General features: G+C 38.6%; 1 protein-coding gene across 8 annotated transcripts in view; it reads left to right on the forward strand.

The window, feature by feature from the left end:
• FHOD3 (formin homology 2 domain containing 3) overlaps nt 1–24,928 on the forward strand; it is a 378,731-nt gene that overhangs the window by 345,342 nt on the left and 8,461 nt on the right. For 4 of the 8 annotated variants that reach the window (XM_069004133.1, XM_069004135.1, XM_069004138.1 and 1 more), the window contains 4 exons: nt 1,209–1,399; nt 2,988–3,180; nt 11,189–11,360; nt 13,326–13,487. In XM_069004133.1, the coding sequence (XP_068860234.1) occupies nt 1,209–1,399; nt 2,988–3,180; nt 11,189–11,360; nt 13,326–13,487 (718 nt within the window). Of the gene's footprint in view, nt 1–1,208; nt 1,400–2,987; nt 3,181–3,277; nt 3,357–8,611; nt 8,642–11,188; nt 11,361–13,325; nt 13,488–13,929; nt 14,007–14,277; nt 14,316–24,928 lie in introns of those variants that run through there. The other 4 variants (XM_069004140.1, XM_069004134.1, XM_069004132.1 and 1 more) reach the window with 4 other exon arrangements.

The raw sequence follows: 24,928 nt of genomic DNA on the forward strand, positions 1-24,928 counted from the left end.
CAGCAAAAACAAATCAAACCAATACCAGGAGCTTTTTAATAATAATGCATTTCTTATGGCTATCCTCAATATAGGTCTCAGCAGTGGATGCTGCACACAGCTAAGAATGAAATAAAACCTGCCCCTGACACTGGTTTTCATTTAGCATTAAGGAATTAACTGGAGTAGGAGACTGTAACATCCCAAGCACTGATGTGTTTAGAATCTGAGAGCTAAGTCTGTATTTTATAGCTTGCGCTCATCTGAACTGTGAAGTGGTATTATAAAATAATTTTTTCCTTTCTTCAGAATTCCAGAACACGTTGGGTAGTTTTATTTTTGCTCATCTGTTGTGTGCTGTGGGGTCATTGATGCACTTTGTTGAGTTGTTAGCAACACATCCTGAGTGTCTTCTGTAGAGTATCTCAACTTGAACACCTTTTTTGGTTTATGAATAAAGGAGAAGCTCTCACTCTCCTTCTGTGGAATGTGTTGGCTTCTATCCTGATGAATGTTACTGTAAGGTGCAATCATTTATTTTAACTGTGTTGAGAGACTTTCAGAGTCGTTACATGATCTTGTTACAAGCCAGTAAATTCGTATTGTATATCAAGGGATGAAAGTTAGTGCTGAGATCACTAAATAACACATACTTTCGATACAGCTTTAAAAAATTCTGGCCCATGAATTTTGTGATTAGAACTAGATCATCTATTAACAAGTCAGTGCATGACTAGGGAATAGATCCAAGTGCTTCCTAAAATGGAGAATTATTGGCAAGGTACAACAGTGAGCAGTAAACAGGGTATAAAAAGCTTTGAGTAGTAGAGAAAAGGATTAAGAAAAAGAGAAAGTTTTGTATTACCTCAGAAAGAACTGTCATGCAGTTGCTTGGTGCAGACTCGAAGTTATTAGCAAGGGAAAAAACACATCACAATATTTTATTGTCCCTTCTTTAGTTGTTAGGCCTCCAAGAATAAAACCAAATGTATGTGTATGGGTATTTCTTTGTTTTCAGTTTTCTTTACTAACATTACATGCCTAGATGTGGTGTGATAGACAAAGCTATTTTAATTGTTTTAGTAATAATTAATAATGTGAATTGGTGTTGTGCTGCCACTACCTTGACCCTTTCATACACAGGGATTGCATTATTCGGATATCCAAGTATACAACTGCAGTGTTTTCACTTCAACTGTTACGTTTTCTTTTCCTTTCTCTTTTTTCAGGTTGACTTTGAACAACTCCAGGAAAACTTGTGTCAGATGGAAAGACGGTGCAAAGCATCATGGGATCACCTTAAGGCTATAGCAAAGCATGAAATGAAGCCAAGTCTAAAGCAAAAAATGTCTGAGTTTCTTAAAGATTGTGCAGAAAGAATCATAATCCTAAAGATTGTTCATAGAAGAATAATTAACAGGTACAGAATTATGTTGGTGACAGCAATACCTTGATAGTAAATTACTTGATAAAGTTATAAGTTATGACATCATAAATATGTGTTTTATAAGCATTTAATGCCCATTCCTGCAAGGAATGTTGCCAGGTTGTATGTGGTGCATACTTTGTTATAGTCTCCATTGAAGAAAGATCCCCAATCCAGAAATGTCTATATTTTTGACTAGAAAAAGCAATCATCCAGGCCATCATTTATTCCCAAGGTACAATAACTGGGTCTTTTGCCTCCTAGTCCCCAAAAGCTAGCAGCTTTATAGCTAAATTGAGAGATTTTCTATTTGCCCCTGGATTTTTTTTAAGGGGACTTGGCTTACTGTCTGATAAACAAGAACAGACTGTAGCAAAAAAATGAAGTTTTATTGAAGATTTGTCATAGGCAGAAGCTGAAACCAGTCTTGTACAATGAGTTCTTTTGTAGGCAGCACCACTCCTATTTGCAAGATCTACAACTATGTGTTTTATGCTTATACAGCTGAAGGCAGAATTAAGATTCCTCTCCTAAGGATTTGCAGTTGTGTTTCATGAGATTGTGAGAGATTTTCCAGCTTCTGGATAATTTCCAAATTGCTGTGGTCAAAATTAAGAACTGGATTTCAAATGATCCCAGATTTGTGGGTATACACTTGAGGAGTTGATTCAGCTCTTCTTTTGTTTTTGTAATGACTTAGGGTTTGTGCCATAAGTAAGCAGAAATCCCAACTGCAGTGGAAGGGGAGTGAATTCATTAGTTTCCTGTTGTGTTTATCATATGCACTGTACAAGTAAGAAAAATATCAACTTTCTCCTCTGGTATCTTGCAACTGCTACTATAGTTCTTAAAAATGTTTTGATATACTTGCATCTTTCCAGGATTGGGAAGACTGTTTGTCCTCAGGGATGGAGATGCAGTTAAAAGGAATTCCCATACATTTTTACACATTCAGTGTGCTGCTGTAAATCATGCAGTATAGAAGCAACAGTAAAAATTGCAAATAGTGCAAAAGCTCTGAATGCCACAGAAGCAGTAAAACTCTGAATTGAGTGTCCCAAACTAACGTACTTGGTAGATAATATAATTTTATGGTCAGTTTTGTGAACCAGAAATTCTTTCCTTCTTCTGTTTGCTAGCCTGTAAATCTGCATTCTTCTTGTCTAGACTTTGCCCAACATCCTAACAGACTCTTTGAAGTTGCTTAATATAAATAAATAGAATTGAAACTTAATAAATATTTTTTCTATAACTGAAATGAAATTGGTCATTCATGTGCCAAATTACTCATATAAAGTGATGGAGTTCCATAAACATCTTATCTCCTACATCAGCCTGGGAAAGTAGACTGGGATGAAGTTATCATAGGCTAGACTTTCATGGTTTTAATTACAAAACATACCAATGTTATGCAAAGCATCCATGAAAATTCTGTAGCACAAAGGAAATGATGGGAGCTAATATATAGTAATAATAAGAGTAATAAATGGATTCAGTGAATATAGGGTTGTTGATTTTTTTTCCCAGAGACCATCAATAAAGATTTTTTTCCCTTTACATTTATAAACTCATTATTTTCCAGGTTTCACTCATTTTTGTTATTTATGGGCCATCCTCCCTACGCAATACGTGAAGTCAACATCAATAAGTTCTGCAAAATTATTAGTGAATTTGCTCTGGAATACCGCACCACCAGGGACCGAGTTTTGCAGCAGAAACAGAAACGAGCTAACCACAGGGAAAGAAACAAGACCAGAGGGAAAATGATAACAGATGTAAGTGGCAAATCGTATCTCCCATAGCATGGATTTTGAAAACTTTCTTTCTTTGAATGTGGTATGTGAAGTGTTGTTACTCTGTTTTTATTCTTAGAGGTCCTTCTACTGTAAGAAACAAACTCTCTTCTATTAGAAGACAAAGCTTGCAAGTCCTTGATTGTGTATATTTTCTGCTTCATACAAATGTGTAGGATGAGAACAAACTGAGATTAATCATCCAAAAATAGCTTCTCTGTGTGTTGCATAGACAGTGTCCAGAATATCTAGAAGACATCAGGAGCCATGTGTACCTGATCAGCCAAGAATATGAAAAAGAAAAAAACCCTAGAAATTAGACTCCTAATTGAGAACATAATTTAGATGATGAATCATTGTAGCCATTTAAGTGATTGCAACCAAATTTTAATGGATTTTTTCCTCCATCTTTGAATATTCTAATGTAGTCTTGAGCCTTGATATTTTATCTGTTTTTATGTCTGTGTATATATTACAGACATACATATGTTGCATGTGCATGCACAGCAATTTTCTTCTTAATTTTAAAGCACAGACCAGCCTATTTTATGGCAACAGACTGCTTTGGGATTCTGAAAGGATGGACAAATTTATATCCACAGTAGATGTTACTCTGCAAACTTTTTGACTGTAAGATTGCATACTCATAGAATAAATTAAAATAAGATTCATTTTCTCAGCATAGTAAGCTTTAAAATCCCCTTGATTTTTTTTCTATCTTTTTTTTAAGTTGATGTAGTTTGACTCAATCCAAATAAAGTTTTAAGAAGTGCCAGTACTTAATAAAAGTTTCCAGCTGTCTCAAAATCCAAATCTGGAGTCTCGATTAGATGCAAGTGTTTCATTGCATATGAAGCTACCCCTGCCTTTGGCATGAAAAGCCCTAAGCTGATTACAGTTTTATGGCTCAGGCAACATGGATCAATATAAATATATATATATGTAAGTATTGAGACTGACATGAATTAAGATTGTATTTAAGTCATTGACTCATGATCATTTGTAGATCTTTCTTGGCAATATCCTCTTTACATTTGGAAACCTGCCCCTTCTAGAGAAAATGTTAAACCGGTATTATTATCAAAGGATTTTTTCTTTTGGTCTAGTCTCAGGTTCAGGAAGAGACTCTGATTTTATACAAAGGGTATAATGCAGTCATACAAATTTTCAAAACTACCACTGGAGAAGTTTTACCACTTTCTGCAATTGCTTCTTGGTTTTCCTGATGTATTCTAAAGGAGCTAAAAGACAGCGTTAACCAAAGAGTTTCATAAATTAAAATTTTCATTCCCTCACATAGCTTTGACACTTTTTACTAGTTTAAGCAAGACTGAGATGTAAAGGAGTTACTGTTTTACTACTGTGTTCCTACCATATAATGTACTGTTTCTGTATTATCTGTCCAGAACAACTGCTATGGCAGGACAGAAAGCTTCTCTATATCCTGTTCCTGCAGAAAATACAAGAGGGAAAAGAGTTCTGGTCACTGGCAGCTGGGTTCAGGAAGCAGAAAAATGGGACCCTTTCAAACCAGAAAAAGGCTTAGGCTTGACAGTGAATCAGCAAGGGACAGGGACAATGGCCATTTCCTGAAAATGGAGGAAAGGAGGCATCAAGGCCTTTCCCAGAACAAAAGTATTATTGGAAGAAGATCTCTTGATAAGCTCAAGATGGTGTTGAGATTTGGCAAGAATTAAATGCCATCTGACAGCTAGTGTTACACCAAAAAATATCTTGCAGGTCTTAAGAAAGGGAGCATATTTTGCCTATCACTAATTTGTAATTATAGAACAGTCCTATTAGCTTGAAACCAAAAAGCCTGCAGGAGTAAAAACCAACAGTCTTTAAAATTGCCCTTACAGGAATGTTCTTTAAGGGAGTTATTAAAGTGGCCACATAGTTATTTCAGAACTTGCTAAATCTCTTTAACCATAGCCCAGTAATATGCCCTCATTTACCTTCTATTTGAACTGCAGTATATGTTAAAACAGAATTGAAGTTGCATCAGACTATTTGTCACGGCTTCCTCTGACAACTTCAAAGTTATATCTACCTCAAAACAAGTTTCCAAATCAGCAGGATGGAAGATATTTATGTGTGAAGAATGATGAAAACGTGGAATTTTATTGTAGTTTTGTTTTGGCTGTGGTTTGTATCTGGTCTTGATTTTCTTACTGTTTTATATTTGAAGGCTTGGAAAGGGGAGATAGATCAGTAATGCACTGACAGTGATTCACTAGTTAGAAAATACTGATAGAAGAAAGTTGGGATCTTGACATCGGAAATAAATTTTTTTGTAGAAAGTGGTTATAATATGCAGTAGTCATATGGAATTTTAATTTCTGCTTTTGGTGACCTAGAAGTATTGTGCAGTTATTTGAAATTTACCTCCCTATCTTTTTGAAAGTTTCCTCCGGATCTCATTTTTATCACATCACAGTATAGTGCTTTTAGGCAGATAAAGAGGGATTTTAGCAAAAGTGGGAAAGGAATAAGAACCAACCCCGTTCTTAAGGAGAAGGCCTGTGTCTCTTAAACCTTGTCCCCCCTGCAGACTTGGAAGGCAGAGAGGTGCTGGCTCGTTGCATGGAGAGTCTGCTGGCTCTTTGCACGGAGAACTTGCATCAGATTCAACAACTACTCACATGGAGTAGGGCTGAGGAGCACAATGGGGAATATTTCCAGTCTTCCTTTTAGCCTTTTACCACAGATATCTTTGTATTTATATGTTCTTTAATAGCTGAAGTGGACGGGGCACTGTCAGTTTAAACCTTGGCGAATGTTGTCTGGAGGAGAGGGTAAAGAAAAAAAAAGAATAGTGAGATGCCACAGTTTCACAGGGAAAATTGCCTAGTCTCTGTAACCCTGTATCTGGCTTTAGCCAATGATAGCACTCATTTCAGGCACTCTAAAAATAACAAGCAAGCAAAACAGGGAAGAAATGCAATTATAGATTCAAGTCAGCTTTAAATGATTTTTAATAATAGTAGATAATATAATCATCTGTCTCGCAGATTTATGAAGCTCTGCTTTTCATGATACTTAAGAGTTTCAATTCCAAAATTGCTATGTAATAGACATAATATTTTGAAACAGCAAATCCACTGCACAGAAATGCTAGCCTAAAGGAAAAATGTGAGGGCAGGAGGAAGGGAAGGAAGGCAATCTCAAACTGTCCTGCAATATCCAATATAGAATGACAGAAGAATCAAGTGGCCTTTTTTCCTTAAAATTGACATCTTATGTCTGAAAGTGGTATTCAGTACAGCAATATTCTTTCACTGCTTTTTGGTAATATTACATGTTAAAAAATTCCTACTTTATGGCCATGTCTCAGTGGTTTTATAATGATGGGATAAAGAAGGAAATACAAGGCAAAATGTACACATCAGGGTGAGAGCAGATTCTCTTGTGAAACATAAGGTTGATTAATTTATTTATTTTGCTGCTTTTACTCCTGTTGTCATATTTGCTGGAGGCAAATGGCTTTTCAGACATGGAAATATGAAGGGGATGGTGAACTATTCCCCCTGTGCACTGGAGTAGCTTTGGGTGTAGGACAGTGGTTCTACAAGTGAGTGCTCTCCATGTGGAGCAGGAAGGAGAGAAATGGTAATGCCCAGGTACTGGAGATGAGCAAAGTCAAGCAGAGAAGTGTACATTGCCCTTAAAGTGAGTCCACAGCAAATCACTTCTAGCTAGATTAAATGGGCAGGAAGGCCAGCAGCTGGGACTTCAGCCTGTAAAAATCTAGCTTGATGTAAGGTAATAATATAATACACATTTGTTTGGAGCACAGTCTTTATAATGTGTGTTCTCTGATATTTGACCTTGCCCTGACTGCCTTTTGGTATTGTTTAGCTTAAATTGCTCTCCTGCTGCCCTTTATTTACTAGTTGGATGTACAGAATGATGTATTAGATTAGATAGATAGATAGATGGAATTAGAATACAAGAATGTTGATACTTCCTATTCTTGTATCTGTTTCTTACTCACAACAAAAAGTGAGGGGTCCTCTTCAGAAAAATTGCTTTATAGAGTGACTCCCTGCTCCCCAGGGGACAGAAAAAAGACAAACAATATTAATGCAAAGGGAACATACCTGCCACAGTCCCTCTGCAAAACGCACTGCCTGTGTTTCTGTCAGTACCACTGTGTCCAAATTAAAATAAGCATCTCACTCTTTGAATAAAACATACCCTTAAAAAGTAATGTTAATGTGCTGCTCAGCAGTCACAGCTAATCTTCTTATGGAGATTGTGCTGAAACTAAGCTGAGGGCCAAAGTAAATCAGGCTTTCATTTTTAATGATGGATGTTTCTGGAACAGAATGTATCAATCCCAGACAGAAATCAGAGCTGAGGTGGAGATAAGGTCAAAAATATGTATTTGTAACACTAGGGAGGGGAATAGTATTGGTGGAATGCTTCTTCTAAAAAAACAAAACAAAACCCGCAAATAAAAAAAATGCATAGAATTTCTGGACTATGTTTGCACTTTATAAACAATCAAACTGAAAATTATGGAAACAAGGAGCCCAGATACTTGAGAAGCCATGTTTTACTTTGGGAAACTTCCATGTGGGGCATCTTCTAACCCAATGAAGAATTCCCCAGGCATTTGGGAACACAGATCTAAATAGTTTGCTAATTCTCTGTAAATCCCCAAATTGAAGAATACTCCATATCCCAAAATATTTTTGTATGTCTGTGCATTTAATGTAATGCGACTGTCAAGATAGTTTTACATGCCTGTCACAGAGGGTGAAAGCCCTGAATGACAGTGGATAATTGCATCTCTCTGATTTCCAGGATCAGGTATCACTCAGCTACTGAAGAACTTCAAGCATTTCTTGAAAGACTACCCAGCATTTTATTTGAGTGCTCTGTTGAATTGGAAGTTGAAAAGCCCCAGTTCAAAAAAGGAATTAAAACAAACACTTAAGTGTAGAGAAAAGGAATTGCCAAGAAGTTGACCTCTGCACTGAGAGAAACAACAGCCAGGACCTCCCTGTGCTGCCCAGACCTGGAAAAAGGAGAGGGAGTCCTTCCTAGTGTTGTCAGTTTCCATGGGGTGAAAAGTGGGCAAACAACTGCATGACTCAAGGGAGAGAAACAGGATGGGTTAGGGGTAGTTTCAGTTCACCATTTCCATAAGAAAAATAAGGAAATTTCTATATACACTACTGACAGTGACAGTCTGCTCTACATACTGTCAGCTAAAAAAAAAAACAACAAAACTAAAAGAGCAAGCTGATTGTCTAAGGAATGAATTCCTTATATGTCTTCTATTTTTGCATCTTCCTATTGCATAAACAGTACCATGGTTACCTCTTACTCTGTCATGGTTTGATGGTGCTGTCTTTCCTAAATCTTGCTGTTTGTCCTTCTCCACCTTGTCCTTTGTTTCCAGTGGCAGACGGATGAAGAAGAGGATGTTGAGGTATGGTTCTCTGAAAAAGCATGTCATCCTGTGTCTCCTGTGTGCTGTGGCATCTAATTTCTAACTCAGATAGTATGGACTGCTCAACTCCATCTGCTCGACTGAAACTATGAACCAAACATTTTTCTCATACCTTTTTGTCTCAATCATAGGAATGCATTTTTACAGTTAGCTTTAACCATATGCATACCTGTCCTCTTGAATAAGGATATCCTTATCTGAGGTCTTAATAATTTTAAGTTTCCTCATTTTTTTTCCTTTCTGTCTGTAATGTACTGCAAAGTATCCCCATTACCCAAAACATCAGTGATCTAAATGTTATGGGGATCATAAGTCACCTTGGGCTATGAATTACCAGGATAATTTCATACTCATTAAGTAATGGTATTATTTTATAAAGTGTTCAAAAGCATCAGGACATAGGGATGTTAAGCAAATCATAATTATTTGCCTTGCTGTATAAATTGAGAATGAGATACTTCAGTCATCATAAAGGTGAGCCATGGAGTAGTTCATGTATCTATCATAAAGTGCTCCTGAAGGTGGTGTTCTAGCTATATTCATAATAAAATGGTTTCTTGACTTGAGGAGTATCTTTTTTGCAATGCATTTTTCGTTCAGCATTAGAGCTTTCTTCAATTTGCTGAACATAAACAATGTGGCTTAATGCTCACTGTTTCATAGTGGTGGTCATTTGCTCAACAGGCTGGGGTTTGGGCAGCAGTTTATGGCAACATGTGAAAATTAAGGAAATTAAATAAAACCTTTGGCTCTAGAGCTTCGCCCCCAGTGATGGTTTGTGCTGCAGAGCTTGGGGCACAGAAAGAAAATTACATGAATTTGCCTGTTTATGCCGACATGTAACTAACCTATGTGAGTAGGAACTAACAGTTATGTGAAGGGTTTATCCTTTGGGATTTTTTTGAGATTGTATTGATTAGCTGAACAACCCACTTTAAGAGAGTAGTCTTAATGCAAAAATGGCATGCATTTTCATAGGAGTTTTTCTCTAATATTTTTCTGTCTCTTAATTTCACATGTGAAACTCTAGCACTTGCATACTTTTCACATCAAAATGTTGCGAGCTAATATTTTAACAAGAAAACAAACTTCTCACCATCAAAAATAGGTCTCGTACTGGTATATTTAGCTCAGTGCCTTGTATGGATTATTGTTTTGCTACTCAGTTAACTTGCTATCTTACCCCAAAAAGTCACTATGTTAAAATAGAATCATCTTATCATTGGTTTCCAGATTAAACATTTTCAATTTTCAGTCTTGACATGGGGACTTGGTCAAAGCTCTGAAAGTAGGGACCAGTCTTTTGTTTCAATTTACCATTCTCTAACAGAAGGGCTTTGCAGGTTTGCATCCCTTTGACTGACTGGCTTGATATCACCAAGTGAAAAATTAATGTTGTTTATTATGCAAAGGAAGAAGAGAATGCAGCACTTGTCCTTTCATCTGTGTTGAATTAGTCAGAGTAAGAAAGATTAAAAGGAAAAACATAACATATTTCGGTGTCTGATGCTGGGCTGGTATGACTGAGAGTACTGAGGTTTATTATTATCTGTTGATGCCTGTTTGCTGTCAACAGGGTTGGTATTTCCTGCAGCCAGGGCTGTATTTTCAATGTGCTTTGACCTTTCTGTAGATAAGAGCATAGTGGCGAACGCCAGCACCCAAGCTCTTTGCAAGCAGAGTCTGGGAAGGGAGAGCAGCCCAGCAATGCAGGACCTTCTCCTTAGAAAGTACCCATTTCTGTTGCTCCCACCCGCTCCTAGATGGTTGTTTTGGTAACTGGTGGGGCTGCTGCAGCACCACCCTGTGTGTGCCTAGCTAGTGTAGCTGCTGTTGTTCATGCAGTCGTGGTGACAGGGAACCAGAGGGCAGATTCCTCAATCTCTTGTAAGGTTTCGTTTGTTCTTCTAACTTCTGACTGCAATTTTTGTGTTTTGGCCACAAAAAGTTGGGCTGCGTGTTTTGGGACCAGGGATTTTTTAAGTGTTAGTGGTAATGTGTTGTTACTTGTAGAGAATTGTGTTTTAGAGCAGTTTGGGAGCTTTCTGTGCAGCAAGGCAGAGAGGCAAGAGGGAAAGGTGTCTCTTCCTAGACCACTCTCCCCATTTTGCCTTGCTACTGAAATTGATTGTAGAGAGAAAAAAAAAAGCAATTTCTTTCTTCTGTTGGGTCTCATGCTGTTCCTCTCAGGATTATGCCTGACCCCAGATCAGGCCCAGTCTGGATCGAAGGTTTCAAAGCAAGTCTTTGCTTTGTACCTTTTACTCTCAGCCATAAGGTCAAAATTACAAAGCTTGAGCTAATGCATCTGTTTTTCCTCTGACTTCTGTCACCCTGGTTCAGGTTTATTTCTGGTCAGGGTGAATACTCTGGGAGAGGAACAACTGTTGCTGGGCTCTTTTGGAAATAGCTGCACTCCAAACCAAGCCTGGGAGGACACTTTTTTCCTTGCGATTTGCAGTCGAGACTCTGGCCTATTGTCCATGCTGTTCTCAGTTGAAACAACAAATCCTTTTCCTCCTGCAGTCTGGCAAGTTCTCCAGCAGCTCCCCGCCCTGCCAGAGCCAGCCACAGGGCCTGCAGTATGCTGAGGACGCTGCCGAGCACGAGAACATGAAGGCTGTGCTGAAGACCTCCTCGGTGGGCGGGGAAAGCACCATGGCGCTCGGCGTGCGCACTCGGAGCCGGGCCAGCCGAGGTAAGCGCCAGGGTTCCCTCTGGGCCACATTTCTTGTGCTGTGGTAGCCATGCAGGGGCCCAAACGTGGGTCATGTCCCCCTTGGGTAGCACTCACAGCAGAAAAGGTGGAAGGGGAAGGAGAACATCCCAGTGGTGTTTTCACGGTAGAAGTGATTTGGGGCATGGGGATGAAGAAGAATTTACCTGAAGTTTGAATACATAGGTCACAGCCAGAGTAGGGGCGTCAGGAGTCCAAGCCTGCAGAAATTCTCAATTCTCTCTGCATGATGATGGTGAATGCCCACTAACACCCCGATCCTTGTTCTCATCATGAAAGCAAAATGGGCCATCTGGAGAATTCAGGATGTGGTTTTCCCTTTATTTTCAATAGAACCGAGTAGAAAGTAGCAATTCAAATTCAAGTGAAAAGACCTTGCAGCATTTTATGTATGACTGGGGAGAGGAAAATGAGTAGGAAAAAGATGATGTCTCTTTTAACCACCTCCCTGCTAAACTGCAAAGGTAATGGATACTTGCTTTTGTCTTCCCCTCACCACTCCCATACATGTAATACATGGAAGATGGTTTTGGAGTAAAGGTGATGCACCAAAATTCAAGGCTTCATTTTCCTGCTCTGGTATTTCTTCTCCTTCATATCTGGATATCTTACACTTTCTTGATACTTTTTGATACAACTGATAGCACATCCACCGCATCCACCTCTGTGTGTGTGTGTAGTTTATTAAGGCTTGAAATCATGACCCTGTCTAATTCAGAGGTTTCACAGCCCCAGTGTAAGAAGCCAGTCAGCTAACTAAAGTACGAAGATTAAATAATTCAAGCTGCAGTGCAACAAGCTGAACAGCTGAAGTAATCCACTGAATGCTAACGAGGAGAGTGTCCTGATTGTGAGAGTCAGCTTGTTCCCCAGAAGAACAGCAGAGGCAGAAGATGGGTGAGCCAGACAGGAGCTTGTCAGGAGCACTGTTGTAATACAACTGCTCCTGACAAGAGCCAGGAGACAAGGCAGCAGAGTAAAGGCCTAATCAAAGCTATTCTTTATGGACTTCAGAGATGTCACATAGCATGGCCTTGTTGGTGATTTCTTAGCTGCTTGCAATTGTACCACACCCACTCTTCTGCAAAGTTCACTGTCAGTGTTCGCACTGCACACTAGCCTTCAAATTATTTAAAAACAAAGCGCACACAGAGCAGTAGTCAGTAGTGGAAGAACCCAAAGATGTGTTACACAATGCTCTGTGGAGTAAGGAGCTCCAGAGCCTTGGATTCAGAAACATGGGTCACTTGTTTGTTTGTGGTTTTAACCAAAATTGCTTTCAGCTTTTCAGCTCATAACAGAACACAGTCATGCCAGGACACATACAGCTCTGTAATAAGAAGGTGAATTCTTCATTGTGATGGGGATGAGACATGTCAAACCAGACCTTGTGCCCTTTTCTTGTCTCCTTTGCACTTAGGTTATTATACAGATGCTCAGAAATTGTTCTTTGTTTCTTTCTTTCAGTACAAAGAACCTGTATTTCTGATTTCCATCAATCTCTAACATGTGCCGTGTCTTCTAGTGTCTTTGTAATAGGAGCAGAGAGAAACATGGTCACACAACACTATCCATCCTTGGCTTATAGGCAGCCTCTAGCAGGCATTTGCCAGTTGTGTGGTCAAGAGCAAGACATGGAGGCTGAAAGGAATAGAAAGTGTGTGTGTGTGTGTGTGTGTGTGTGTGTGTGTGTATACTATATATATAGTAATTGCTTTTGAGCCTCTCGGCTCTCTGCTGGTGCAGCAAAGACTCTGGGGTATTATTTAGAAATATTCTCCATTAGGCAGAGTCTTCTTTGAATTGAAGTCGGGATGACTGAGCTGCCTGCTGTAATTTCCCAAAAAACCCAGTTGCAAAACCAAAGTGACACAAGAGGCTTTTCCTGTCTTTTTTTCCCTGAATTCACTTGCTGGGCTTTTCCAGGCCGTATCGGTTCATGGAATGCTGGCAACGACGATTCACCAAACGCAACGGATGACGCCGCGGATGAGATCATGGATCGCATTGTCAAGTCCGCCACCCAAGTGCCAAGCCAGCGAGCGGTGCCTAGAGAGAGGAAGCGGTCACGAGCAAATAGGAAGTCGTGTGAGTATAAGGCTATTAAATTGCTCAAAATAAGCAAACATGCAAATATTTATGTATGCTGGTGTAGGATCCAGGCCTTTGGTAGGCAGACATGCATTGGAAGTGGCTTGAGTGTGTGATGGTGATTGGCTTATGTTCCTCTTGCTATAGTTTAAACAGTGTTGTATGCAGTGGGTGACTCTGTCTTCTACAGAACTTGAAATGTCCTTAGCAGACAGGCAAGAATGGTTTATGGTGCTTTATGACAGTACCTATGCATAACTAGAGAAGTCAGATCAGGACCTCAGATGGAGACTGCTTAAAATGCTGTAACCTACTGTGAACTGGCATAAAGATTAATAGTTGTGTCTGTAGCTGAATTTATTCATAAAGCAAAAAGTAGTTTGAGATATTTCGCCTTTTAAAATCTTTCTCTCTCGTGCTGTGTGCTATCTTTCCGCAGCCCTGAAAACAAAATGTCTACTGCTGCTTGGCTGCAAAGTGGTTATAGAGGAGTTTAACTTCCACTGGGAAGAAAAGGTAGCACATTTATAAGGTGGTCTTTCAATGGTGTAGTGTGGCCTTGGGGCTGAGCTGCGGCACCCAAGTATGAGGAGTTTGGTTTCATGCTTTAGTAAATCCAATGTTTAAGAGGTGATGAATTTTCTGGGTTTGTTGGTTTTTTTTCTCATGTGCAGAAACTTGTACAAATACTATGAGAAGGATAACTACTCAAAGAACGTAAGATTTTAGTGTTTAACATCATTAACCATATGTGGCTTTTTGACTACCTTTCCATCCATTTTTTTAGCATTTCTGGGAAGTTAGGACAAAGAGGAGACAACAACAGTGAGTGAAAAATGACACAGATTTCCTTTTTTGTGGAGTTGTTCTAACATAATGGGTGATCAAAGACATTTGGTATTTGCTATAAACTAGCTTGTGCTGAAAGCATATTCACTTTCCCCAACATGCTAAGAGCAGAACTTCTGCATGTAGCAAGAGCAGAGGAAAAGTGGACACTCTGGTCAGATGAGCCAGTCTCTAAACAAAGAAAATGAGCTGACACTGGATTGTCTGTCTTACTTTCTGTCATACACTGTGCCTTACCTCTTTGTGGCATCACCTGCTCCTACCCACTTCCCCACACAGTTCTGGTGTTCTGCACATGCTGACTGCTGCAGTTGGCTTGTGCATAGCAAATAAATCTCCTGTATGTTTGCCTATTTCCATGGTTTATCCCTATTTCCATGGTTTATCCCTATTTCCATGGTTTATCCCATGCTGAAATATTTCCTCTGTTAGCAACACTGTCTGCATACACACGTATACCAAAACCTCTTATTCCTAATTTTTGCCAGATACCTTTTTTCCCAAGGAAGCACTTGCTGCAGAAACAACAGAACAGGATAATGATAATAAAAATACTATATATTTTTCAACTGAACTGTCTTTTATACTCAGTAAAAACATTAACAGGGATTAAACAGTCAGTAAATGTTTAGGCTGGGACTGATTTCCATTGTAATTAATCATGATAGAATTCAGCTCTTGTGCTTGTTTGTTCTTCAAGATCTGGATGAGACTCTTAAGTGGGCTAAAAGACAGTTTCAAAACAAACATAAAGTTCAGTAGTTTAGTGTCCCTTTTAGCTGTGCAGAAGTGTGGAAGGAGAATATCCTAACTGAGCTGTTTCACTCTGATAGGTAGTCGATATACCTGGATGATGAATTAATGAAGTAGTATATCTTTAAAATACACTCAGCTGGACTGATAATATGACATCTCCAAGAAATGAAGAGACATCAGCCCTTGCTAATGCATGATGTGAGTTAAATGAGAAGAAGACATTCCAGTTAGAAACACATAAACATACAAGAAAGTATATTTTTAGGCATATCTCAATGATTTAGATTAGCAGGCACTATAATATTTATTACCTGTAGAACAAAGAGACCCTATTATCTAATAGGTTTGATTCACCACCTTCAATCTTCAGACTCTCATACACATCTTTTGGCTTTTGCCATGAGCTTGGTATTCAATCTATTCACAGACATCAAAGAGAAACTCACTTGAAAGGAGTGATTTTTTTTCCCTGTGCATCATGTTGCATACATCTCATTGCTTTCAGTACACAACTGGAAACCTTGTCAGGCTCACTTAGCATTCAGCTAAGATTTTAGTGAGCATGAACCGAGATGCATGTTTTTAGCAAAATCAGAAACCCAAAAGATTTATATGCAGTTGCACTATAAACATTTGCTGTGGTTCCAGCAGAAGGTTCTCATGGGCAAGAGATTTTTTTCCCATAAAAAAAGACAGTGAAATGTGAAGTAAAAAAAAGAAATTAATCATTCAAGTCATTTATAGCTAGGGGAAAGCAGAAATAGGTTTATGGAAAAGGTTATGTTAAATTCAGGAAGCAGTTGCAATGGGAAAATGAGACATCTTGACATGTTCATTTGAAGCATTTTACCTTTTGTGGCTGTTGAGCAGCGTGACCATATCTGGTATGTAGAGAGCTTGGTTAGGGCATAATGATGTAGAAGAGTTTGAAAGCTTGGGCTAATCATCAGAACTATAAAATGGGAGGAGGAGTAAGGCAGGGAGTCATCCAACAAAAGACAGATGGAAATGTCTGTTGGTTGAAGATAGGAAGGGTCACTGATAAATCAAGATATGACTAGTAGGAAGGAATTTGTTCAGTGGGAGCTGAAGTGAATTACAGAAATCTAAGGTACATGGTAAGTGCATAACAACTGATGATCTGAAGAGAGAGATTCTGTGCTAGACCTTTACACTGTGGAAGATCTTCAGGATAAAATTTGTCATTTAGAGTTACAGTAACCAACTGGAAGTCACTGCCTTATGACAGTCGTTCAGTGACCTGCCTACCAGATATCCTAGAGTGGCATTATATCTGAGACAATAACATTGCAGTAGTATTTGTTCATCAGAAAGCCCAGGATTGAATGAGCCACAGAAACTGAAATGCTCTGTCACCCCCTCAAGGTAATTGTTCAGAGACAGCTTCAAAGCAAGTTCCCATGGGAAGATTTTTCTGACTTTTTTCCTCTTATGTTTATATTCTGTGTGTAAAAAACAGACCCCAGCCACTAGAGATGTCAGTTCAGCATGTTTTAAAAGCATAAAAATTAAGCATTAAATTAAGTTGAAAATACGCTGTTTCTGTTCTTGAAGTTTGAGGACAGCTTTCTGCAAGAAGGTTTTCTATAACATTATAGGGAATTGTTCAACTTAGCAATGAAATAAAGATAATATAATTAGGATTGTCTGGTTCTATAAGTTTAGGAAAGGCTTCACAAAGGGTGCTATAACAAACAATGAGTGCAAGGGAAAGTTGGGATAAGGAAGTTTTAGGAATCACTCTACTTGATAATCCAAATTTCATAAAGACTAGCAGTATCATCCATAAGATACAGTTTTTACTTGAGTATATTTATTTAAAGAGCTCCCCGACAACTCCATAATAGAAAATAGGAATACTGTTTTCTTTCTTGTCCTGGCTGTCTGTTTAAATATTGATCCCTTAACAGAAAACCAGTCTGCTCAGAATTAGACTCTTGCTGAGGTGCCATCTCTGTGTCGGTCTCATTGAACTGGATGGATCTGTCTCAGGAGAATGATACAATTCCTATGAGTCAGCATCAGGAAAAGTCATACTCCAGTTTATTATTAAACATGAATAAGCATATGGAAGATATTTGCACTAATTCCGACATACATAAGGCAGCACTTGTGAATGCTGAGCTAAACAGGGTTATATATTTGAAAGGAAATAGCTCTTTAAAGATTGCTTGACTATTCAGCAGTTTTTGCAGCTAGATCTTCATCTGACCCTGGATGATGAACTATAATGTAGGGCCCAGGTGTGACTGGGATTTGATGATGAGTAGCACAGTGATGGTTTTATCAGATGCTGCTGGAGACACTGCATGGGGATGGCACAGAGTGAGAGGCTTGTTTTCCCACACAGTGTTTTATCTCTGAGTGTCTCTGTGTGTGCACACTCCTGTTATTCTTAGATTTTATTAAAATTGAAAATCTGCTTTAGATTTGAGTTAGAGAAGAAGGTTTGGAACACATAATAATTGAATCACAATTTAATCTAATATTCAAGTGAGGTAACTTAATCAAACTGATTTGTGATGATTAAAAAAGAGAGAGACATGATAATGCCTTGTTCTATCAAGCTTTGAAATCATGTGCTAGCCTACTAACACACCCTGTGACAGACCCTTGAGGTATGGAAACATCTCATAAGGATTTATTGATTTATTTGTATAATGGCTTGCAGGGAGTAAAAAATTCTTGCAATCATGATGCAGAAATGGGTCTGAGGCACCACCTGAGTAGGTGGAGATAGGAACTGAGTCAAGTTTACCTGAATCTGAGACAAATGAACTCAGGGCTGGTAGATTAAATTTAACTGCAGAACATGCTAGGTCAGGTATTTCATACTGAAAAAGTGAAATAGAAATCAGCCTGCCGTCATCAGGTGCTTAAATGTGGGAAAGAGCTCTGCCAAAGGACCAGGCATGGAGACCAGATTTAGACAAGTTTTAGTACCACATGCAGCGCTGCTTTGGAATAAACATGTTTGTAATCAAACAAAATACTACATGGGACACTATTTGAATCCAAAGGTGCATGTTTTTTTGTTAAGCATTCATAGGGTGCATTATTTAACTTTTTTTTCATATTTTCTTTGTTATTTTCATTATTTTTCAGTTTCATGTCTCTCCACTTACTTTTTCTGGCTTTGAAAATGTACAGAAGTGCCAAAATACCAGGAGGGAGACTGTTCTTCTGGTATTTATAGCCTGACTAAGAGCAGGAGTTAATGGAAATTATACTTTTAAAAAAATGAAAACCTTGCAAGAAGAAAGACTATATAAAATGCTTTAGAGGAAAACAACTTCACTTAGAATTTGCAATTAATTACTTAGGATTTGAGTAGCTGGATCCTATCAGGAGTTAGAGTAATCTAATGGGGCAGAGTAATCTAGTTAGTGATGCACATTTAGGAACCATTCTTTGCATTTACAAAATGTAAGACTGATGGTATTCAGTATCAAAGTCTGTTTGTTCCTACACAAAGTACTGAGCCTTCAAAAGGTCAATACCCGGTTAATAAAAATGTAATTATTGAATGAAAATAGAATGCGAGATAAAGCACTTAGAGCTCTGGCAGCTGGAAGGTTATCTCCATTAGATGCCAAGATAGCTTGTGTCTTAAATGCCTTTTAAGTAATACATTCTTCCATCCTTAGGATGTCAAGGTCTTTGCAAAAATAGGAGAACTAAACTCCGTGATCTACAATAAATAAAAACAAAACCAATAAATTTAAATTACTAGTAATAGTTAATGAATTACTAATAAGTACAGTTGACCACAATAAGCTGTAGAAATTGATGTATCTGATCAGGGTGAGGTCTCTGTAGTCATATATCTCATCTGTGCCAGAGGCCAACATCAAAAGCTGTAGGAGAACAAACAGGAGAGGTAGAATCATAGAAACACAGACTCATCCAGGCTGGAAAAGACCTCTAAGTTAATCAAGTCCAACCTTTGCCTAAGTAACACCCTACCTGCCATCATGTTGCATAACCATTAGCCATTAGCTGCATAACCCATAGAACTTACCATGACTTTTGATAGTTATAAAATTATTTAAATCTTGAGGCTGAATAGCTGGTTCCATATTTTCTGTTTTGTCCATTGTAATTGATAACATATGTAATTGTGATTGTTGATAGTAATATCATTTCTAAGTTGGCACACATTTATTTATGAGTGTTCAGTTTCTGCTTTACAATGTGTGTTACAGGGTTTTTTAATAGCTTTCTTTTAAGATATCTGATCTTGACAGACAGGGGTAGACATTCTACTTTTTGCATGTTCGAATGTATAGTACCTATATATTTTGCTGGCAGTCTCCATGAGTTTCAAACTGTCTCTCATACCTCAGGGTGTGTTCAAGAGTGTTTGCCTGGTCCTAGCACTGTAGAGGAAACTTGCAATCATCCTGTACAGTTCTACGTCATGTAGCCTTCAAAACAAAACGTTTTTTGAAAGGCTGGTTTAAATATCTAGTTTAAAAAATTGCTTGTAAAAGAGGCTTAAATTCATTTTCCACTCACTATTTTAGAGGAATCTGTGAGTCATTTCTAGAATGATTTTTATTCTGATAGAAATTATTTCTTTTGGGGCTCCTAGCCTCAAACTTTCTGCTTGAAACAGCTTTTTTTTTTTTTGAAGTCAGATGTCAAATTAACCCAACCTGCACCAATATGTTTATTCCTTAACTTTATGTTGGATTCCTGTACCACTATTAGAGATACTGTGGATTGTATTTGCTCAGAATGGGGCAGCATTGTTGTAATACAGCAACTGAGGAAGGGGTGAGAAGTCGCTGCATTGATGTGTTACATCAGAATTAAATATCCAATGTTTACAAAAACTATAAAATATCTTTTATCTCTGTTTATTTCACTTCACAGGGGGAATAGGGATATGAACACTACACAGACATTCATAAGTGCATGTACATTACAACACCCAAGCACAAAGGGGTTGTGTAGGAACAAGGAGAAAACTGCTGCTATGCTGGGTAGTCCCAGCTGGTTTTAGAGTGGCTGTCACCTCATGGGACTAAATGCCCATCCAGGTGAAGCTGGTGTCCCCCCCGGATCTGACAGCATAGACAGACCATCCTTGTGCTGTGTCTCCAGCACTGGGAGAACCAAATGCAACTCCTCATGGGCTTCTAGACGAGGATTTACAAGTGCTGGAATCTCTCTCGCCATCTCTTCCTGGCCAAGTGGCACTTCCTTAATTTCAGGAGAGAGCAGACTGAAGGTAATGAGGAGGAAACTGGCAGGAGATGAGCAGCTGATACAGAGCAAGTGATGTCAGTATTATATGTAGGAAATAAAGCTGTTCCTGTTCCCTGCCCACTGCATATTGGCATTGACATTTTCTGTATAAATACTTCCATTACAGTACACAGTTTTGCTACTTCTTCAACTGTAGTTCTGTAGGGGAAAAAAATAACTTTGCTCCATTTGTTTGCATCTTACAGGAGATACAAACTGTTGTTTTCACTTTTACCAGTTTGCTATTCACTGCATCAGTGAATTCATCTACGTTGCCCTCTGATTTTATTTTAATTGATGTATTTTAAAGGTAAAGGCTTTTGAATTCTTGTCACAGGATTAATTCCCAAAAGTAGGATACCTAAATTTTAAGTATTTAAAAAATATGGATAGTTGAGTGGCACACCATTAATCCAAAGTTGATAAGTATTTTGTTTGCTCTCTTCTGTATTAAAGTAACTTGCAAATTTATCTCCAGTCAGTAATTTATTCCTTATTTGCATCATCCTTCCTTCCTGAAAGATTATGACTTTCAGCATCCTAGTAAGAACTCTGCAGCAGTGAGTTGCTGGCTGACAAAATCACCGCGTTATTCTGGAAAGCACTTCATCTGAGAACGGGAGAATGCAGAGAGGTACCGGGCAGCTTTTCACACTGCCTTACAAAGGAAGGGCGGCCACAAACCCGATCTCCTGTGTGGCTTTCCAGAGCGTGGCTCTGCCACAGCTGCCAAAGGGAGCCCTCTGCTGCCACCAAGGAGATTAGCAGGAGGAGCTGGGAAGGCAGGGGTTTGCTTGGACACGAGTGTCAGAAGTGTTTGCAGGGAAGTCTCTCTTAGAAGAAGAATGAAAACGTTTCACAAAAAGCTATTTTGGATTTATCTTGCCCCAGCACTATGGACAAGAAATAATTTATATAAGTATATATATGGCTTTCGCTTTCTCTAGGCAGAATAACACCACCTGATTAGTGTAATTACAACATTGTTTTCATCACAATTATTTTTCACCTGATATGATGCTTTTTACGGTTTTATTCCCCAGAGTGTATTCCTAATGGGGAAAATTAATTTGCATTCCGCAGAGCCCAGGTGCTCAAACTTCCCCACAGTCCTCTGCCAAGTCACTCCCCAAGAGACATCTCTGTGTTCAGAGCCTGATAAACCCCCTTAGTGGGTCATTTTTAAATTCCAAATGAAATGTAAAGGCTGCAGGCCTTAAACACTTACATTAGATGGTTTACTTTTTGTATCCCATCTCCTGTCTTTTTCCAACCTGTGCATTGTTAATGTATAGTCTAGTCTTGAACAGTGTATAGTGACTCAGTCATGACTCACTATATACTCAGTCATGCAGACATGGTTGTTGGTGAGCTTTATGCACTTGATGCTTTACCTGTTATTTGTGGAATCACTTCTGACTGGTGAAGTCAAGTGGGAGAAATTATGAAAGAGGTGGCAGCAGGATTGCTTTTATTAGTAACTCTTTATAGTTGAATTCATGTAAGTCCTGAATATCAAGGGGATTTTGTCATAGAAGGCATTCAAAGAAGGAGTTAAATCTTCTTTTCTGCTCTACTGTTGGGACTGTGGAAATGATGATCTGTGAAATACATACAGTTGGAAACTTCAACAGTTTCAACTACATGTTAAATATTACTTTGAAAGCCCATATGCTCTTCATGCAGCCCAGGTTCTCTAAGGCAATGTTACTTTTTGTTCCCTATAACATAAGCCACCTGGAGATGAAAAACAAGTTTAGCTTTCCTTATGAAGTGCCAGTTTGCCCTTTCCCACTGCTAGACTCCTCTTTATGTCACAGCCACCATAAGTCATACCCAGAGTTGGTTGTGAACTACAAAATTTCTTGTTAGGAAAGACTTCTGCCATCTATGAAGTGTTGACAGGACTCAAAGCAAAGCTGCAGAATAATTCATAATAATGTGTTGGTTCCAGGAGCTTTCTGTGTGGCTGACCCAGACAAAGACCACATTTCAGTTGTCTCTACTTCTTCAGAGAAGTGTGTGATATAGTCCAAAAATTCACCCACAAGTCTCCATAAGAAAATCTCTACACATACTGTTATAGTATTTCTATTAAGCATTTAGGCCTACTGGTATTAAGCAATGATATGTGCATAATGAACCTATATAACCTATATACGGTGGTATAAAAATATGACAAGTATTAAAATAAGAAAATATGAGCAAGAGTGTCTGGGTTGAACTTTTGAGTTGCAAATTGCCATTGCTGGACTCGCTGTAGTAAAGCCCAAGACAATGTGTTAAATGTAAATGTATGAGAATGTAGACCAAGTGTGCAAGCTGGATGTGGATAGGTAACAGAAAAAAAAACCCTAAGATACATTAAATGAAAGGAGATGATGGAGCTGGCCTGCATTGTCTCTTATAATTTGTCCTTCCTGCTGTCTTCACTGTGTAATTTACAGCCACATGGGAATTTTCTTCGTTCCAAATAAGCAACTTGCAGCTGCATTACCTTTCTAGCTGGGCCTGAGGGAAAGTTCTGTGGCTGCCACGTCTTTGTAGCAGGAATGGCACTCATTCTGTGACTGCCTGAGCAGGAGAATGGTCATATCTGTTCTGCCTTACAAGTGACTCACATAAATGTAGATACACATGCCAAATGCCATTGCAAATGTAGGAATAAATGAAGCCAGTCTGGCTGATCTTTACTGTTTGTTGAATCTGTTTAAAAAAAAAAAAAAGGTAGGGAGAGAGGAAATTAGAAGTGCTATTTGCTCTTTAAAAAAACAACCAAAGCCTAGATAATTATATTCTCTGACAAAGCTATGCTTAGGGAATTACTCTTTTTTAAAACTTTTCCAGTGTAGTGTGAGGGCTATGTGTATCTGTAGATTTTGACCCAACAGGCAGAGTCAAATTCATTGAGTTCATCATAAACACACTGCATTTTGCCAGGATATAAAATAGAGTTCTAGATTTCATGATTAACAAAGAATATCACACCCTCTAACCCCAGAAAAACAACATTTAGTTTCTTGGTTATGGGATCTCAGCGGGCTTTTCTTGTGACAAGAGTAAAAGTTATTTTCTCTCTATGTTATGTTTCTTTAGCAAATGTTTTAAAAATTGCTTGAAGAACCTAAAAGGTCGTTTGAAAGTTTTATTTTTATTGTCACTGCCTCCAAAATACATTCCATAACTCAGTTTAATGTGATCTGCAGCAGGCCAAGAGTTTTACAAGCCAAGATATTATGTCTAGTCCAGTTAGAGACACGACAAAGTTCAGTGAAGCAGGGAGAGTGAAGATCTAGGTTGAGAAATGTAATTTTGCATTGTCTATAAAACATGGAAGGAAAATATCTCCCTGCATTCAGTTTTGATGACGAAATGTGTTCATGACCTAAGGTAGAGGAACCCTACCAAGCACTTTATGAGGAAATAGACAAATGACTGAGGACATCTGTTTAACAGAATGTCAAGACAAGGTTCACCCACCTCCCACAGCAGTTATTGCTCCTGTAGATAACTCAGCTTTCTCGTGGTTTCATCACCCACAAGCCTCCATATTCAACAAGTCAGTGCAGAGAATAGTGGGGCTGGAACTTGTGTTGCTCTGGAAGCTGCACCCATCCACTCTATCTTCAGGTGAGGAAATGTACTGTGATTTGTGTGTATTAGATACAATTTTTATATAAAGACACCCTTTATCAGACTACTTCCGTCTCCCTAAGTACATAATACTTCAAACACTAAGTGGCTTCGTGCCAGACTGGCCTGTTGCATTGTAGGGTTATGAGTTCCCTCATTTGAGTGTGGACCATGGTTCTGTCAGCTGTTATCCTTGCAATTGCCTATTGATGGCAGACAGCTTTAATCTTGCCAGTAGCCACAGTACTTTGCAGTAATCGGCCCCACACGCTTAGTTTATACAAGTCAACAGCCATCAGTTTTCATGGGAATCATTCTGTCACTGAAAAGATTCTTCACATCTTTGCTTTTTATTATTTTCTTGATGATCTCATTATGACCACCAAAGTTTGCATTGTTTGGAGCTCTTTTTTTCCCAACTGCTGGCTTTAATACCCTAAGTCACTGGAATATCTTAAACCCAAGTTGTCATTCTCTGTATTAAAGGAGAGCTAAGTTAGAGCAGAGGGATGTTTTGTTTAATTACAGCTGTGTATGTCCCAGCAATTCATTGAGTATTGTCATTCCTACTTGTTTTGCAGTGGCACAAAAAATACAAGTCTGGGGTTGGTCTCCAGACTTCTTGTGCTAATCACACAGCAAACCCAGAACAGGGCACTTTGCCACCTGATACAAACAGGATTTCTTTTCTTCAGTCATAAAAGGGTTAATAGAAAAGGATCTCAGTCTAATACTTTAGTATGTTTGATAGGTAGGCATCTGGAGATTCAGAGACTTACCTTATTTAATGTAAAGAAGACAACTTACTTTTCCATGAAGATGGTTTCTACCATGATATTTTAACTCTTAATTATGGTTTCTGAATATAAACTCCTGTAGTTTTCTTCAAAGAGACCTATATGTTATTGTAAATCCATTTGGCTTTT

Source organism: Aphelocoma coerulescens, chromosome 2 (genome assembly GCF_041296385.1).
Source record: "Aphelocoma coerulescens isolate FSJ_1873_10779 chromosome 2, UR_Acoe_1.0, whole genome shotgun sequence".
NCBI classification, from domain to species: Eukaryota; Metazoa; Chordata; class Aves; order Passeriformes; family Corvidae; genus Aphelocoma; species Aphelocoma coerulescens.